The following is a 19,664-nucleotide window of genomic DNA, read 5'->3' as shown; positions in this document are numbered from 1 at the left end:
TAGAGCCACAGCAACGCGGGATCCGAGCCACATTTGCGACCTATACCACAGCTCACGGCAACACCGGATCGTTAACCCACTGAGCAAGGGCAGGGACCGAACTCACAACCTCATGGTTCCTAGTCGGATTCGTTAACCACTGCGCCACAACGGGAACTCCCCTGTTCCCTCTAACGTATTTCCACTTCTGTCATTTAATTTCAAGCTATCCTTCAAAAGCAAAAAGCCCCACACCATTTATGAAACATTTCCCTGAACCTATTCACAATAACTTTTCTCTAACTCCCATTTTTATTTTTTTATCAGCAAAGTATCTGATTAGTTCACTAAACATTTGATGTATTAAGACCTATAAATATTACTACCTTTATTCAGCACAAGGAGACAACATGGTACTCATTCAATAAAGTTTACTCATTCAAATAAAAAGGCTGAGAGGAGAGAGACACAGCACTAATGACAGAAGGACTAGCTTGAAACCAAATAATTGACTTGGTTCTTTTTTGTAGAAAAAGACATATATATCATGGTTTGGGGTTATCACTTCTTTATAAGAAAAAAAATTTTAAGTTATTGTGCTTTTAATTGTATTACATGCATCTCTTAAAGCCAATTAAGCAGATTCGAGAAAGCTTCATGATCAAATAAACAAAAGAATCCAAAACCTTACAACTCAACATAGCATAAGATGTTCCCCAGCATTTAAATCTGCATAAATAATATGCTGGTCTTCATTTTGTAAGATTTCAATGCACCTGCAATTGGTTCCTTTCTTTTGGCTTCCTGAGGCAATGCCTCTGGGAGTCGCTCCCTGTGGACGCTGTATCACAGCATAAGAGACCTCTGTTAGTCTTGAAGGTGCTTGGAATACTGTACGAACAGGAGCCATGTCAGGAAAAATGTGCACACAATGTATTAAAGTTGTTTTCTTTAAAATGGAGCTCTACTTAATTCCCATGATGCTAAGTAAAGAGTAGGAGACATGAACATATGCACACAACTGAGAAATACCTAAATTAGAGTATTGAAGGTGTGTCTCCTGTTAAGATTTTTTTCACTCTCTCCAAATTAAATATTTTAAAATTTCAAGTATCAGTGTTCAATACTCTTTGTTGCCACTGTCAGAGCAATGAATAATGAAATGGGTCTGAACTGCTATGGCTGTGATTAAAATATATCTAGAGCTGACCCTATAGAAATAATTGAAATAACACTGTCACTAAACTGATAATAGGATCTGTACTTTATTCAACCTTGTATCCCTTAAGACCTAGCTCAGGTCACTGCACAGAATAGGCACTCAAATATTTCATCAATGCATCGTTGAAATAAGGGGAGAGTGTACAAAAGCACCACCTGTAAAAACAAAATGCAACAGTAGAACAAAAAGGAAAGTATTATTAATCAGAAAATATTTTCTAATGGAATCTTTAAGAAAAAGAGGCACTTGACATTCCATCATATGATCAAAGTCATGCAGTCCAGGTCTCTATTTCCTACAGGGACACTGCAAATATTTCAAAGCAGCAGTTCTTTATATTCTTCCCCCTTCTTGGGGGTTGTCAGCAAACCCTTAACAAGTCTAGTAACTACGAATCTTCTTTCCAGAAAAAAAAATGGACAGACGTACCTACAACTCGTGACTTGTCAAGCACGTCCAAAGAGTTCTGTTCCTGATTTAACAAAAAGACTAGTCACTTCTGAAAGATTAAGGCCATAAAAGTATGATAGATCATGCTTTTTCCCTTGTGCATGATAGACCAATCATGCAGAATTTATCAAAAACTAATTTGAAGTTTTTAGAATTTCTCATTCTTCACCATCATCTGGTTTTTATCAATTTACTTGCTATATAAAGTGGTACTTTCTTTCACGTGCTATGTAATTTCTTCTGTGCTTTAGTATAATTATGACTGATTTTAAGACTTCACTTTTCAAAGACATAATATATGAAATATTAAGCAAGCAAAACAGTGAAGCTTAATTTTTTTAGGCTTACAAAGTCTTAGAGTTACAAAATTAGTTAAATAATCATCTTTAGCTAGTCTATCTGAAAATATCTAAGTTGAAGCCTAATTACCTAAGAAAGCATTTCCCTGATTACAATGTGTTTGTGTAAAGTGGGTGGGGCTGGGGACTGGGGGAGAAGCAGGCAGGAAGACAATTCTGGGCTCTAGCAAGTCTGGTAAACTACCTGACAGTTTTACCAGAGTTGTGGTAGCTTTTCTTTCCTCCTTTTTAAGCCTTGCTTAACAGGTATATCTCTCAACACAGAGAAGTAACTAAATGGAGTTAACCACCTCTTAGGTTTTTCTAAGACTGGAGTAATGAAAGCTTTGTACTGAAGAAGGAGCAAGCCATGCCGGGAAGCCCTATGACAGGGAGTCCTAGTTTGTTCACAAAGCCGGGGAGCCTCAGCACCGTAGGAGACATCAAGTGGATGTCCTGGCATCTTAAAACGGCAAAAAGGCAATCATAACCAATGAGTCATAAAAGGTTTCTAACAAACCTACAATATTTTGTTTGTATTTTCTAAATTTCTTATAATGGTGTCCTAAAGTCACTTCTAAATAGAAGTTAGAGATTGTCATTTATGCAGAATTATATATATATATAATTTAAATGGCTAGATAATTAGTTGTTTTTACAAATGAAACCAAACTGAAGGATATCTAAGAAGAGATTTTAGTTTACCCACTAAAGCTCCAGACAAAGCCGTTAAACTTGTGTATTATAACTACCAAAGTTATCAGACTTCATTTAGAGGTAACCCTGAAAATTCCAACTCTAATATATTAAGTATCAGCTTCTAATAAGCTGTTTATTATTATTATTATTTTAAATCTCTAGGCTTCCTTTTTTGGTGTTTGTGCTACTCTTTTAACATTTTTTAACAAATTAAAGCATATCTTTTATCACAATTGGTTTTTGTAAATCTCAGAAGATGCGACATTCCTCTTTCATCCCAGATGCTTGCTTTAGGCAGAACACAACCATGCTTGCTGAACCAGCTTTTGCGCGATGCTCAGAACTGTTCAGTTTATTTTCTTTCATTATCACCTTTAAAACTATTCCAAGAAACTATTATCCAAAAACACACTTCACGTTATATCCTAATAAAGCACTCCACTATTCTCTGTGACTAACTACAATTACCTATGACAACTTACATGGCCTAACTTTAGAGGATCCCCAATCTCTTCTCTTCCACCTTAGTCTCATTCTAGTCAGGTACTTGTCATAGTTTTATTGTCATATTTCAATTGTTAAACAACGAAACTTCCAAACAAATATCCCACAGAACTACTAATTCAATAAAAATGTTACACTATATGGTTGCTTCTCACATACAACATTAACCCCACATTCAAGTTTCTGATAAATCAACTGTAAGTTGAAATTGTTTTTGAGGCATTTCCCGGTATACTAGGCAGTGCATTAGAAAAGAGATTATATTGCATTTAGTCTACAATAATTATGCTTTAAGTGTCTCTATATAATTAACAACCATTCAAAAAGAAAGTGCAAATGTGCAAATGAGAGAGAACAAAAACAGTTTCTAAACATATAATGCATAATATAGGATATAAATCCATACAACTACAAACAATTGCTGACAACATCCTTCTGAGCATTAAATGACACCACCAATTTTGTTTTATATGTATTCTTTCTTCTCAAGTATTTCAAAGAATGCAATAGACAGTATCTTCTCAATTTCCAAACTTTTCATGAATATATTAGGATATTACCATTTTTTTTCACAAATCAGAAAACAAGGAACTACCATTATCTTTGTATATTTTAATAATAGAGCCAAAATAACAAGTCTAGCTAATCTCATGTGGGATCTTAATTAGTACTACAAGTTTATTTGTGTGAATTAAAAAATAGTATCACTCATGAGAAACAATGCCAAAATTATTATGCTAATAAATTGTGTTAAAGGCCTAAAGAAGAAATACTTTAGCAACTATGAGATAACACACTAGTTGTAGGCATGAGGAACGTTTATATTGGCTCTTCTGGGTGTATACATTAAATGCAAAATCAGAAAGGAATCATGCAAAAATCCGGTTGCCCATGCAAGCACCCCAGAGTCTAATCCTCTCCTCTCAGTTCTGTTGTCAGGCCACAGTAGTGTGGAGACTTGTAGGCTGCTGTCCTTGTTGTAATGAATGGGAAGAGGCTGACAGTGGCATGGTCGAAACCTTCACCTCTTCTTCCCCTGTGGAAAAGTCAGTCATGGTCTAGTTATGGGTGACTAGATTTGTTAACAGTCCCTTTAAAAATGATTTCAATATTTGGAATACTGATACATATATAAAATACATGCTTAATGGTTGGAATGTGGGTGTGAAATAAGACATGAATTTTAAAGTATAAACTTATCAGGCACCTAGAAAGTAGTTACACTCTAAACACACCCTTAAATTCAATACTATGTCAGATTAAGATTAAGGAACAAATATAATAGATCTGGATTTATAAATACACAAAAAGGAGGGGGAAAAAAGAGACCAGGAAAGCCATTCTTTTCCAAGCCAACTGGACCCCTTATATATTCAGACACTCCTAATATTATTGTTTTGTGGAAAAATTAAAACAAAATTCACAGAAGTGAAAATGATTTTTAAAAGGAAAAAATGACAAATGCATGCTCTAAAAGTAGAAATTATGTTTAGAAAAGAGAAATAAAAAGATATAAATGTTAATTTATTTAGCAAATTGTCATCCAAAAATTCAATGTGCACTTGTGAAGTAATTAGAAAACAGTCAAATGCTAATAATACAATGATCCAATTGACTGAGAGTGAGATGACTACTTCTTCGTCAGAGAACTATACATGAAATGAGGTCAGTCCTCCCAATTATAATTGATAATTATTTGACTACAAGTGACTTATTTCACACATGACTCAAAAATTCAATCAAGTCACTGTTTAAAACAGCTGATTCAGAAACAAAGAATTTTTAAAATGCCCTCAAACTCAAATGAACAAAAACATGATAAAAATCTAATCCTGTTAAATGGTTTCAAATATTTTTCTAAGTATATTTTGAAACAACAACACTTACAGACTTATTTGTTTTCCAAATAATTTTAAGCATTATGGAATAAAAACATCTTGGCAGAGAGTTCTCTGAAAAACACGCCTGTGAGGTTACATTTGAAAAGACAGCTTAACTGATAACATGAAGAAAAAGACTGTCAGTATTTAGAACAGGTTATTTCATAGTTTTTTTCAAATTGGTAAAGATTCTAAGTCCCAATTACATAGCAAGAAAGGCTGTGTAGAGGAAATTTTAGGCTGAGTTCTTGGTGAGAACATGGTACTCAAAGAAGGAATAAGCAAGAGATTAATTTTTGTCAAGTCAATAAATCTCATTCTATTTTCTAAGTATAGGTCATATCCTTAAGCTGGCCCAATTATCTCATGAATAGATACTGTTCCTAAAAAGGGACCTCGCAAGGAGTTCTACTGTGGCTCAGCAGAAACGAATCTGACTAGTATCCAAGAGGACTCAGATTCAATCACTGGCCTCGCTCAGTGGGTTAAGGATCTAGCATTGCTGTGAGCTGTGGGGTAGGTCGAAGTCTCGGCTCGGATCCCGTGTTGCTGTGGCTCTGGCGTAGGCCGGCGGCTACAGCTCCAATTCAACCCCTAGCCTGGGAACCTCCATATGCCATGGGTGTGGCCCTAAAAAGACAACAAAAGATGGGGGGGGGGGGTTTTGCCCAAGTGTGTGAGAGCAGATATCAATTACTATGGGAAGAAAGCCAAGTTAAAGTAATGCCAGTAATCTTCATTCATAAAGAACATCAATTTTGAAGTGAAAAAAATTTTAATTGCTGAATCAGAGATGAGTTCTTAGTGTAATTGTACTACTAACTGAATGTGTGACTTTTAACAAACTATTTAATCTTTCAGCTTTGTCATTCCTAACATGAAGGAGCTGAACAAGGTATGTTACTTTTTAGGACAAGAAAAGTCACCTTTTAAAAGCACATGGTTCTAATAATTTTAAAAAATCTGAATGGACTTAACTATAACTGCACACTGATCACAGTTTTCCCTCAAGAATATTTAGTTCAAAAATCCTTCCATATTTAGCAAACTGGATATACAGCCAAGAAAATGCTGCTAAAAAAAGATCTTACTTAACTAAGGCAATAACTAATTTTAAACACAAAAATGTTCTCAATTAGGCATAGGAAATGCAAACAGCATTTATGTCAAACCTCTGGCCATTGTCCTTCCCATGACAGGTTTCAGATACATCAATTTCTAAGAGTTAACTGAAGCAAACCAAAACTGGAAGTTTTAATACAGATATATAATATAGACATGGTATCTGTATGATACACCAGTAACCGACACCTCTAAGTATTTACTCCTAATGGTCAGGAGCCCCATTTTGCTCTACATTTCTAAAGAATAAATGAACATGCCTTTTCCAGTATGGAGGACTGTCTAAGCATATCTTAAAGCAGCAGGCCTTACTGAAACAGCATGTACTCCCCATTACGAAGCACTTAACAGAGAGCTACCCTGTGTAAGAACCATGATACTCACTGCAGGACACCGAGTTAAACCTTTTTCAACAGTTCAACTCCAAGTACAACAGAGTTACAAGTAGGGGTAGGAGGCAGATATTGCCTACATATTCACTTGCTTCAAATAACTCACAGTTAAGATTATACATAGTTTTCCAGAATTTGTCATTTCTAATTGTTACTGAAAATCCTCAATCAACTAGCTACAATTGTACAACTATTCTGTTTTGAGGCTTAGCACATTCAGCTTTCTGAAGTATTTGCCAAATATTTAGAGGCCACGGAGGGATTCTATATAACCCCTGATAATAATTTTAAATATTTTGGTACATTAAAACTAAAAATTCTCTGGTCATGAGAGCCTTAAAAGTAATCTAATAATAAGCTTATTTAGTCACCATTTAAATACCAAGCTAGTATATATACATAGCCAAAAAGTGAAAATCTGAAACAATAAACTCTTCCCACCTCCCATCAAATACAACAATGATTCGGAACCTATAGTTGGTCTCTTCATTCTTAGAGCATCTGGAAAAAAATGTATTTTATGCTCTATGGGTGTGTATATGCTAAAAGAGAAGAAAAACCCACAAACACAGGACCATAATTTAATGCCATATTTTTTCATAAAGTATTTACTTTAGATGAAGATTTCAAATGATTAACATGAAGACCCCTACACTCACAAGTCAACGATTCCTCATAACCCTGTGGCTTTTCTAGAGTATCTACTGGCTTGAAACTTTTGGGTTAAAACTGCTCTTTTGTGCTAGTGAACAATATATGACAACTATGAAATCAGAACCGATCATTTACTGAAGTAAAAGTACACAGTGAAGATGCCTAAGAACTAGAGTTCCACAAAGGCCTCCTCTTTCCTGTCACATCAGGTCCACACTGTTTTGCCTCACTGTACTGCCAGAGCTCCCTGCCTTCTCATCCATTCTACCTCTAAAATAGATGAAGCACCTCCTGTTATAGAAGGCCGCTTCTTAAGGTAATGAGAAGTCCTAAGTCCCACCTCTCCACCTTTATTCAGGAGTTTCCATCAACTTAACAGGTCTTTTTCTTTCCCTCTTGCTAACCAGAAACCAAAAAACCATAGTACAGATCAATTACTACTCCTTCAATGAAGCTTCCCCGACAATTTATAGGCTCCACTGACGTCGTCGCTTGGATTCCAGTATCATATAGTTACCACTTTCATACATAATCTTATTTTATCTCTTCAGCTACACTGTAGAGGACCTGGGAATAGTATCCATATTTAATACTTTCTGTGTATGAGCCATATGGTCTACTTCACTGCTGGGCAAAAGACAGCCAAATATTCATAGTAACTGGTTTACTATTTTACTGTTAAATGTTTAGAATATTTAAAGGAACTTTAATTTTTAGTGTTATAATGTTATGAAATACACTACTAGTAATTTAAATGCCACATTTCTAAATGATTAAAACAAAGCAAAACATAATAAAATTACATTCTAATATGCTGTCTTGAATGGATGAAAAAAAAAAGTATCAGGAACTGAACACTATTGTTTCACAAGTGAATACCATGTAGAAGAGGACTGAAAAATGTCACTCTCAATTACCTTCTAACTACCATTATCAAATAAACAGTATCATGAGCCCACCAATGTGCAAACCACAGCATTAGGTGCTACCATGCTTACATAAATTAACTTCACTGTATCAATTGTTAACTTCACTCTATCAACAGCCACAAACCCTGCTCTCTTAATCCAACTGCTTGTCTTGAAAATGAAATGTTGTTGGTCATGAAAAGAATACAGCCAAAGAATTCTGATAGATCTCTGTAAATTTATCTACCAACCTTACTAAAAACAAGAGAATGAATGCCTTGCTGGTAATAGCACATTATTAAAACAACAGTGTGCCATGCCATGTCATAAAGGCCATGACAAGGGATAAAAATAAATATTTTAAGTTGTGTGACAGAGTGAGGGACTATTCTATTCTACTGAGAGAATCAGTAGAGAACAAATTCTCTCTCACTAATCATATCTAAAGCCCAAATTAAATTAAAAAAAAAACTACTAATAAGGAAGATTTCTATAGATATAGAAGTCACTTGATCTAATAAACACCATATGGGACTTTAAAAGCCGAAAGTTCTGAAACCTTCAAGGGTAGCAGTACAAAACCAGAAGTACTCTGGCCTTACTTAAAGGAACCTAATATTTACCCCGGAAATAAAAACATAACAGACCAAAAAGGGAAAATATCTTTCCTTGAATGAATTCTTTTTCACAGGAAGTATACTTATGCACATATGATTTGTCTATAAAACATTAATAATGAGAGTTCTCAAATATCAGTACTTTATTAGTATATAGCCCAGTTTGGGGGGGTGTGAGTATATATGTATGTGTGTACATGGTTGTCAGTCAAAATAAGTATATTGCCAAAAGGAATTAGGGAGTGGCTTTATCCCTCATGCTCTCACTAATGACCATCTTAAAAAATTTTTCTGAACTAGTTTAACTTTTAAAATGTATAATCAGAATTTTTACCACTGTGTTGGACTTTATGGCACTGTAATTTCAGAGCCCACTGTTTTTCTTTTATCTTTTTGCATTTACAGCTACAAGAAAGTTTGGTAACTATTCTAAGCAACAACTAGGTATAATACTCCACCATCCTTATAAAGCTCAATATTACAAGGCATCCATCCAATTAAACATTTTTTAGATTATGATAAAGACTTTAATTTTTTCCCACTGAAATTTCCAAGACTAATGATAAGTACTTTGTTATTCAGAAGTTCCCTCCCTACCCACCCCAACAACCTGAAGGCAGGAGTTATTCACAAATTCTCAAAGGCTATAAATGAACCTACCTGCTATAGGGATCCCTCCCAGACCTGTGTTGTGCTGTGGCGGGAGATTCAAGTCCAAGAAATTACTATTTGAGGTGGGGTTTGCTGTGTGGTTCAAGTGCATGATGCTATTGCGTGGAAAGGCCATCCAAGGATAGCGGGCTGCCTGGCCTGGAAAACTGAATGAATTATAAACTGCTCGGTGCTGCTGAAATTGAGGGAACCTCTGTGGCAAGACTGAAAAGGTACTATTGAGAGAGTTGGCATTTGTAGGTGCAGCAGGATGCAGGAATCCAGAGCCTGGGCCTTTGGCGGTTGTAGTGTGTGAAGAGGCATTCTGAAGAGATGTGGGCGAAAGGGAAGGCTGGTCTTGGACTGACAGTTCCTTTTCAATCAGGTCTGCTAAGGCTTTTCGAGTGACATCAAAGGGATCAAAACCTAAGTCATCCTCTGGTTGTTTAGAAGAACCAAAGCCAAATGCTGCTTGCCAGTCTGTAGAGGATGATACTGGGATTGTTTCTAGTGGGAAAAAAAAAAATTAGTGACGAATTAAAAATATAGCTCACTTTCACACTGGTGAAATATCATAAGACAAAAGCAAATATATACAAAATCTATATAATCTCTTGGAACATTAAGACTGTAAAATTACAAAAGGTCTCATATACTTCTAGCAATAATTTCATTTTTAAATTACTAATCTCAACAACTGAATTGATATAGACTGATTTTGCTAATCAAAGAAAACAAAGTACTACTTGAAACCCAAATTATACTCTCAAGTATTTCTCATCAAAACGGAGAATAAGTCATTTAATGGAGAATAAGTCATGAGGTTGTGTGTTCCATCCCTGGCCTCGCTCAGTACATTGGGGATCCAGCGTTGCCATAAGCTCTTGTGTGGGTCGAAGACACGGCTTGGATCTGGTGTTGCTGTGGCTGTGGCATAGGCCTGCAGCTGTAGCTCTGACTGAACCCCTAGCCTGGGAACTACCATATGCCGCAGGTACGGCCCTAAAAAAACAAAAAAACAAAAAAGAAAGAAAGAAAGAAATATAATGGAACTCAATTAGTAAAGTTTATTTTTTAAATGTATTTATCAAAGGCAAAGTCTAATTCTGAATATACACTTTATATACTACTACTGTAATTTAATGAAAAGAAGTATCTATTTAATCTGTCTTAATTTTACACTCTCCTTCATATTAATGAGAACTTATAATGAATGAAAATGGAAATGGCTCAAAATGCCAATATATAACATTCAGTAGTAACATACTTCTTTGTCAGCTGGGGAAATTTTATTTATTTATTTATTTATTTTTGTTTTTTTGTTTGTTTTTGTTGTTGTTGTTGCTATTTCTTGGGCCGCTCCCTCGGCATATGGAGGTTCCCAGGCTAGGGGTTGAATCGGAGCTGTAGCCACCGGCCTACGCCAGAGCCACAGCAACGCGGGATCCGAGCCGTGTCTGCAACCTACACCACAGCTCACGGCAACGCCAGATCCTTAACCCCCTGAGCAAGGGCAGGGACCGAACTCGCAACCTCGTGGTTCCTAGTCGGATTCGTTAACCACTGCGCCACGACGGAAACTCCAAGGGAAAATTTTTTTAAGATACAACTATACAAACACAAATCTGACTGAAAACTGTAAGCCCTTAGTACTTTCTAGAGGAATGAGCACTTGATTATTGGAAATGATCTAACTCTTGATTTCTGGAGAAAGCTGCTAACATAGTAAGTTCTAGGTCATGCAACTTCTTGCCTAACAAACCAGTTCCTTGCAGTTTAAATTTTTATGAAAAAGGGAGTGGACCAAAAAAAAGGATAAAAGCACATCCAGCAAGGGTCTCATTTTAGTCTGAGTATAATTACTAACACACGTAGTATTGTCATATACCTGATGTGAAGAGGCTCTGTGGCTCTGGTGCTGTAGGCCAGTCACTGGATGTCTGTGGGGAGCTGGGGAAAGGAGGAAGCCCACTTGGGATAGGGTTGGGATGGCGAAAATTGTCTGAGAATAACGACTGTGACTCAGTTACTGCCCCTTCAAAAGGAGATCGTGCACTGTGATTGGATGAACTGATGGGGATGACTGGATTGGATTTTGATAAACCAGGTGGTGGTGAAGGTGTATCACTGTTAGATATCTAAATAAAATAGAAAAAGAAAAGAATAATCAATTTAAGTTTATACAATTTAATAAGCCGTAATTTAAAAGGCTTGCTACAAAAGGTATTAGAACAGTGATCTTCAAACTGGGGTACCTGAAGCCTTTTTTATGAAAGTGTAAGTTTTCCCAAAAAAATCCATCGACTTACATATGTACCCTTTTCTAAAACTGATCTTCCTGAAAAGACTCGGCCTGTACCCTCTTCTTTTGCAACCTAATTTCTATCACTTTACCAAAAAAACAAAAAACTCACTCTCTAGGATCTAACTGTGGTATATGCCCAAGAATGAAAACTTTCTGGGAGTCAAACAAAAATTTATTAGAAATACTCAGATTAGTGATGGGAGAGTGACTAACTCTAATGACTAGATTCTTTGGCAAACTAGGAGATTCCCAATACTTTGGTTTTAAACAAAAAAGGAAAGATCTAGTCAAGTACCGAACATATCATTAAAAGTAATTTTTATAATAAATCTTAATATGATTCTTAGGTATTAAATTTAGGAGGAGTTCAAAAATTTAAGTGATATTGATATAATACTCTTCCTTGCATGTACTTATTTATATGAACAAGATGTCTCAGCAATTATATTTAGAAAAGTGAAAACATAAGTAAGATTGTTGCTGAAATGCGTCTCCTTGTACCAGTGGCTAATATTCATCCACAGATACCGAAAAAGTAATTTTAAAATGGCCTTAGCTACCTCATTAAGAGGAAAAATTCCAATGTAATTTTAGCATTTATGTTTAATGATTTTTAGTCAAAATCTATACTTCTATATATTGCTTTGATCAATACTATAATAAAAACTCAGAAGAAATTTGGCATTTTTGTCAAAAATTTTTTTTCTAATTCAAAATTTTATGTCTATTTTTATTTGAGAGAAGTGTATCCCTATCAAGCATAAACTATACTGCAGTAAGAAAAATTCTGTAATGCCAGTGAAACTAAAAAGAATGAGTTCAAGGAGAGTAAGGAATGATGTAAAATTTCCGACTGTTAAAGAAGAGATTGTGTAAATGGATGAGAGTGACCAAACATTTTGATACTTCAATCTCTTACTTATTAAAAACCCATGTAGCAGGTTTATTTGAAAATATCAAAATTTATAATAAGCTCGAAATTACATCCTTTGCAGCTATTTTAACCTATAATGAAAAATACTTAATTTTAATCTACAGTATACAGGGGATACACAGACTTTCAAATTATTTCATAGAATTTGTGAGCAAAAAGTTTAGAAAACCTGGATTTTTTTTTAGATCTCTTTAATTTTCTCACAAACACTATGGGGAACTATTATTTACAGAAGAGATTAGAACTACTTTTTCTATATACCAATGTAAGAAGGTGTACAGAAACTTAACAAGTGGAAAACTAGCAACCAGACAAGACAATACAAAGCCTGCTATAAAGATCAGGATCTCATTCAGTATTACAATGTTTGCAAATAGTTAATTTTAAACTTAACTATTTGGTTTATCATTTCAAAGCTCAAAGTCATTTGAGGGAAGGGGGAAAACTTGGGGGCAAGTTCCCTGAAAGAAAGAGAAAATTAAAGTTGACAGCAAGGGACAAAGGTAGCATAGCGCAGAGAAACACTCAAAATCAAGACTGTAGAAGCATGCTAGTCTGGGACTATCTCATGTAGGGTCAAAAAGACCAAGAATATCAGTGAAATCTAAGGACACTGATGTACTGGCATACAGTACAATAACATATGGTCTTCATGATAATTCTGAGTCATCAAGAAAGGGTTAAATCATGCTCTATTCTGTGGAGGAGAAGAGGGCTAATTATAATACACTTAATAAATATGTCCACTACAAGTGTTTTAAATTGTCTCAGCATTTAAAGTATTTTTCACTATCTAGAAAATTCACTTGCATAGAATGTCTTGTTTCAGGCGATGGCAGATAAATGAAGAAATACAGTACCAAAATCTTACCTGCTGGGAATTATCACCATTCCCTATGCTGAGAGAATCAGAAGGTTTGTCAATGGGGCTGTAGAAAGAAGAAAAAAAAAAAAATCAAATAAAATCAGAGTAAATTCATTCTCCCACAATAAAAATAAGCTCCCCAAAGCCAGAAAAATAGATATTTTTATTATCTTAACATTTATTGATGTGTTCTGATGTAAGACATTAGCTTAAACATTGAGGACACAAAGAAGTATAATATAAAAACTTTGCCCTTGAGCAATTTACAATCTAATTAGATTCTCCAAAAACAATAGGTGAAATAATAGCTTATTAAAAAAAAGTACTGCTTAAAGTAGATAGTAATCTATTACAGTTTTATGCCCATGATAAACACATTCTCTATTAAAATTCTTGAAATAATACCTATTTTTCTAGGTGCTTAATGGAGGGCATAAAAGTTATTGAAATGTTGTCTAAAGCAATAAATTTTAATACTTCAATATCCTAATCATAACTCCAGAGAAGGCATATCTATGGGTTTTTTTTGTGTGTATGTGTGTTTGTCTTTTTAGGGCTGCACCTGCGGTACATGGAGGTTCCCAGGCTAGGGGTCCATTTGGAGCTACAGCTGCCGGCCTATGCCAGAGCCACAGCAACACCAGACCCGAGCCATGTCTGTGACCTACACCACAGCTCGTGGCAATGCCAGATCCTTACCCCACTAAGCGAGGCCAGGGATCGAACCTGAAACCTGATGGTTCCTAGTCGGATTCTTTTCCGCTGTGCCATGATGTGAACTCCCAGAGAAGGCATGTATATGTTTACACACACACACACACACACACACACACACACGAGACTGACAGAAACTTTTGTGCAATCTGACTCACCAAAAACATCAAAACAACTTGATTTCAGAAAAAATGCAGTATTACAGTAAAGTAACACAGATCTGCTAACTTCATTTTAACTCATGACTTAAAAACAAAACAAAAATCTTTATTAGTGTTACAACAATGACCTAGCAAGCCATTTCTATAACTAACTTTAGAGAAGTATTAGTACCCATATACTAATTTTTATTTCTGATATATTGTAGCAAAAATAAAATTAAGATTCCAAATTTCTCAAAATTATTTTATTACCTGGAAAAATACACAAAATCACCTTACAAACAGACAAATTACTGATACCACTTTTTTTTTCTTTTGTCTTTTTTAGGGCCACACCCATGACATATGGAGATCCCCAGGCTAGTGGTCCAATCAGAGCTGCAGCTGCCAGACTAAACCACAGCTACAGCAACGCAGGATCCAAGCCACTCCTGTGACCTACACCACAGCTTACAGCAATGCTGGCTCCTTAGCCCACTGAGCAAGGCCAGGGATCAAACTTGCATTCTTATGGATGATAGCTGGGCTCAATACTGCTGAGCCACTATGGTAACTCCCTATTGATACCACATTTAAATGTTCTAGAAAAATTTAACAGGAACTAGTACCTAATCTGAATACCTTCTGCAGAAACCTTGTCAGGTGCTCTTGAATCTAACAGATAGGTCTGAAATTTATTTGAAGAGTATCTTTACTGCTTATTATTCACAGTATATCAATAAATCAATTCATATCATTGCCAAATGGGTAATACAAATAATTTTAAGAGATAGCTCTGAGCCCACTAAGTTTAGAGATATTTGGGGAAAAAAAGACAGGTAGACACTAACAAATACCAGCCAACGTCAACTATTAAATGAACTGTTTAGACACTAATTGCTCTAAGTCTTTAGAAGAAAAGAGGAACCATTCCAAGTAGTTTCCTAAGGGAGTTCAAATTTAAGTAGGTCCTTAAAAAAAACTTACACATAGGAGGAGGAGGGGAAAGGGCGGGGGGTGGGGTGGGGGTGCCCTCAAAGTAAATACCAAGTGTTTCAAGAATCAAAAGGTCAAAGAGAAGGCTGAGAGGTAGCTTAGCTAACACAGGACTGATTTTTAAAAAATGATTTCAGTATATCTACTGAACACCTTATTCAACGGAAATATTTAAGTATTCAGAGGACTCTCTAGTTCTCAAAGAGATGGACATTTGTCACCAGGTAACAGATGATGTTGCACCAGGCTGAACTTTAGCTTGACATTTTGGAGAGTATAGTAAACAATCTGGGATCTGGTGCTTCAGTCAACAAGATTATATTTAAGAATATCTTGAGCACTGCAATTTTGTCCATTTGGAAGATGTATTGCTTTTTTAAAAAAAATTTTTAGGAAATTCTATACCCACTAAACAACTCATTTTCCCCTCCTTCTAGCATCCACTATATACTTTGTTTTGATGACTGACTCCTCTAAATGCCTTAAGTAGAATCATAGAGTATTTGTCTTTTTGTGACTAGCTTATTTCCTAAACAATAAGGTCCTTGATGTTCATTCATATACTGCATAATATAATGCAGAATTTTGTTCCTTTTTAAGACTGAGTATTACACTATATACATGTACATTTTGCTTGTCCATTCATTCATCCATGGACACTTAAGACTGCTTCTACATTTAAGCTACTGTGAGCAATGCTGCTAAGACATAAGTGCACAAACACCGCCTCAAGATACTACTTTCAATTATTTTGCATGTATATCTACAAGTGGAATTGGTGGATCAAATGGTAATTTTACTTATAATTTTTCAAGAACTACCATACTATTTTCCACAGAGGCTGTACCATTGTACATTCTTACCCGTAGTGTACGAGGACTCGTTTCCCCACATTCTTTCAAACACTTGTTTTCTGCTTTTTTGATAGTAGCTATGCTAGCAAGTGTGACGAGTATGGGTGAAAGGAGGTATTTCATTGTAGTTTTTGAGTTGTACATCCCTAATGATAAGTGATATTGTGCATCTTTCTATGTGCTTACTGGCCATTGATGTATCTTCTTTAGAGAAATGTCTATTCAAATTGTTTGCCCAATTTTGAACTGGGTTATTGGACTGTTTTGTTGTTGAATTTTAGGAGCTCTCTACATATTGTTAATAATCCTTTATCAGATGTGATTTGTAAATACTTTCTCCCATTCTGTGGGTTGTGAATAGTGTCTTTTGATTGACACTAATTTTAAATTTTCCCAATGTCCAATTTGTTTTTTCTTTTGTTACCTGTGTCTTAGGTGACATATCCAAAATGTCATGAAGCCTTTGTCTTATGTTTTTTCTTAAGGGTTTTCAGGACAGGGGATGTTTTAGGTCTGAAGTTTAGGTCATTGATCCATCTTAAATTAATTTTTGAATATAGTGTTACATAGGAACTAACTTCACTTTTTTTGCATGTGGATATTCAGTTACCCAGCACCAGTTTCTGAAGATTGTCTCTTCCCCATTGAACGGTCTGGTCTTGGTACCTCAGTCAAACAAACATCATTTGGCGACGTTATGTGACAGTTATATATAGGCTATTTCATTGACTTATATATCTAACTTTATGCTGATATCACACTATCTTTTTTTTTTTTTTTTGGACCCCCACAGCATATGGAAGTTCCCACGTCAAGGATCGAACCCTAACCATAGCAGCAACAATATCAGATTCTTAACTGCTAGGCTACTGAGCAACTCCGGCAGCACATTATTTTGACTACTGTGGCCTTGTATAAGTTTTGAAATCAGGGAGTGTGGGTCCTCCAGTTTTATTTTTCTTGTTCAAGATTATATTGGCCACTTGGGGTTGAGATTCTACATGAATTTCAGGATGAGGTTTTTTTTTTTTTTTTTTAAATCTGTAAAAATGTAACTGGGGTTCTTGACATGGCTGGGACTGAATCTGCAGATAGTTTTGGGTATAACTGACATTTTATTTTTTTAATTTTTTTCTTTTTTGGCTGCCCCATGGCGTATGGAGTTCCCGGGCCAGAGGTCATATCTGAGCCAAAGTTGCAACCTACACCACAGCTGTGGCAATGCCAGATCCTTTTGTGCCAGGCTGAGGACCGAATGAATCTGTGTCCTGGCACTGCAGAGACACTGCTGATCCTGTTGCACCACAGTGAGAATTCCAGAATTGGGATTCTTCCAATCCATGAACACAGGATGTTTTCCTATTTATTATCTATTATTTAATTTCTTTCAGCAATGTTTTGTAGCTATCTTGCACAAGTCTTTGACCTCTTTGGTAAAGTTAATTCTTAAGTGTTTTATTACGTTGATTCTATCATGAATAGAATTGTTTTTCTAATTTTTTTTCAGATTATTCACTGTTTCTGTATAGAAATGGAAACGATTTTTGTCTTTGTATTCTGCTGCACTGATGAATTCACTTATTAGTGCTAACAGGTATGTGTATGCGTAATCTTAAGGATTTTCTACCTATAAAATCATATCATCTGCAAAAGGTGATAATCTTACTTTTTTTCCAATTTAAATGTCTCTTCTTTTTCTTGGCTACCTGCTTGGCTAGAACATTCAACACTGTGTTGAAGAGACATAGTGAAAGCAGGAACCCTTGCCTTGTTCCTCATCTCAGAGGAAAAGCTTTCAGTCTTTCTACCATTAAGTATGATGGTCACTATGTTTTTTTTATATATGGCTTTTACTATGCTGAAGTAGCTTCCTTCTATTCCTTGGCTGTTAACTGCTTTTGTCATGAAAGGGTGTTTAATTTTGTTCAAATGCTTTTTCTGCATCAAGAGATGATTTTGTGGTTTTTATCCTACATTCTATTCACGGGCATGTTGTACTGGTCAAGTTTTCATATATTAGATCATCCTTGCGTTCAAGGATAAATCACACTTGGCTACGGTGTATAATTCTTTAAACGTGCTGAATTCTTCAGGGTAGTATTTTGTTAAGGATGTATGCATCAATGTTCACTAGGGGTTTAAAGTTTTCTTACAGTCTTTGTCTGCTTTTGGCATTAGGGTAATGGTGGCCTCGTGGAATGAGTTAGGAAGTATTTCCTTCTCTTCGATTTTTGGGAAGAGTTTGATAAAGATTGGTACTAGTTCCTCTCTAAATATTTGGTGGAATTTAACATCAGGTCCAGGACTTTTCTTCATGCGGTGATTAGTAATTACTAATTCAATCTCCTAACTAGTTATACATTTATTCATGTTTTCTATGTGATATTGAATCTTGTAGGTCTTGTGTTTCTGGGCATCTGTCAATTTATGCAGGTTATCCACTTTGCTAGGGTACAAATGGTCATAGTACTTTCTTAAAATCCTTTTTATTTCTGTAGTAACATTCCCACTTTAATTTTTTTTTCTTTTTTCTTTTTAGGGCCACACCCATGGCATATGGAGGTTCCCAGGCTAGAGGTCTAATCGGAGCTGCAGCTGCTGGTCTTATACCACAGCCTGCAGGATCTGAGCTGTGTCTGTGACCTACGCTGCAGCTCATGGCAATGCTGGATCCTCAACCCACTGAGCAAGGCCAGGGATTGATCATGGGTCCTCATGGATGCTAGTCAGATTTGTTACTGCTGAGCCACGACGAGAACCCCCTCCACTTTAACTTCTCAGGTTAGTAATTAGAGACTTCTTTTTTCTTAGTCCATCTCACTAAAGGTTTGTCAATTTTGATGTTGATTTTTTTTTTTTTTGAAGAACCAAGTTTTGGTTTCACTGATTTCCTCTGTTGTTTTTCTATTCTTTAGTTATTTCTGCTGTAATATTTATTATTTCCTTCCTTCTGCTAGCTTTGGGCTACTTGTTCCTTTTCTGGTTCCTTAAATTGTGAAGTTAAGATTGGTGACTTGGGATCTTTCTTATTCTTTTATATAATAATAGCACTTATAGCTATAAATTTCCCCCTTAGCACCACTTTTGCTGCTTCTCATAAGTCCTGATATGTTGTATTTTCATTTTCATTCATCTATTTTCTAATTTTCCTGTTGATTTCTTCTTTGATCCATTACTTGTTTTACAGTGTTTAATTTCCAATGTTTCTGAATTTTCCAGATTTCCTTTTGTTAATGATTTCTACCTTTACCCCATTGTAGTCAGAAAAGACACTTGGTATGATATTTATCTATTTTAATCTACTGAGACTTAATTTGTGGCCTAACAGATGGTCCATCCTGGAAAAGGTCCCATGTGCACTTGAGAAGAATGTGTATTCTGTTGCTGTTGGGTATAATGTTCTACATATATCTGTTAGCTCTAGTGAGCTTGTATTATTT

At 35.6% G+C, this 19,664-nt stretch overlaps 1 protein-coding gene across 6 annotated transcripts in view; it reads right to left on the bottom strand.

Annotated features, from left to right (window-relative positions):
• CNOT4 (CCR4-NOT transcription complex subunit 4) overlaps nucleotides 1–19,664 on the bottom strand; it is a 159,600-nt gene that overhangs the window by 24,192 nt on the left and 115,744 nt on the right. For 4 of the 6 annotated variants that reach the window (XM_047762983.1, XM_047762984.1, XM_047762985.1 and 1 more), the window contains exons 8-10: nucleotides 13,527–13,584; nucleotides 11,305–11,554; nucleotides 9,426–9,923 (exon numbers count right to left, since the gene is read on the bottom strand). In XM_047762983.1, the coding sequence (XP_047618939.1) occupies nucleotides 9,426–9,923; nucleotides 11,305–11,554; nucleotides 13,527–13,584 (806 nt within the window). Of the gene's footprint in view, nucleotides 1–1,228; nucleotides 4,229–9,425; nucleotides 9,924–11,304; nucleotides 11,555–13,526; nucleotides 13,585–19,664 lie in introns of those variants that run through there. The other 2 variants (XM_047762988.1, XM_047762989.1) reach the window with 1 other exon arrangement.

The sequence above is a fragment of the Phacochoerus africanus genome, chromosome 16, assembly GCF_016906955.1.
Source record: "Phacochoerus africanus isolate WHEZ1 chromosome 16, ROS_Pafr_v1, whole genome shotgun sequence".
NCBI classification, from domain to species: domain Eukaryota; kingdom Metazoa; phylum Chordata; class Mammalia; order Artiodactyla; family Suidae; genus Phacochoerus; species Phacochoerus africanus.
The sequence above is the reverse complement of the archived record's forward strand: the minus strand, read 5'-3'. Positions and strand labels throughout refer to the sequence as shown.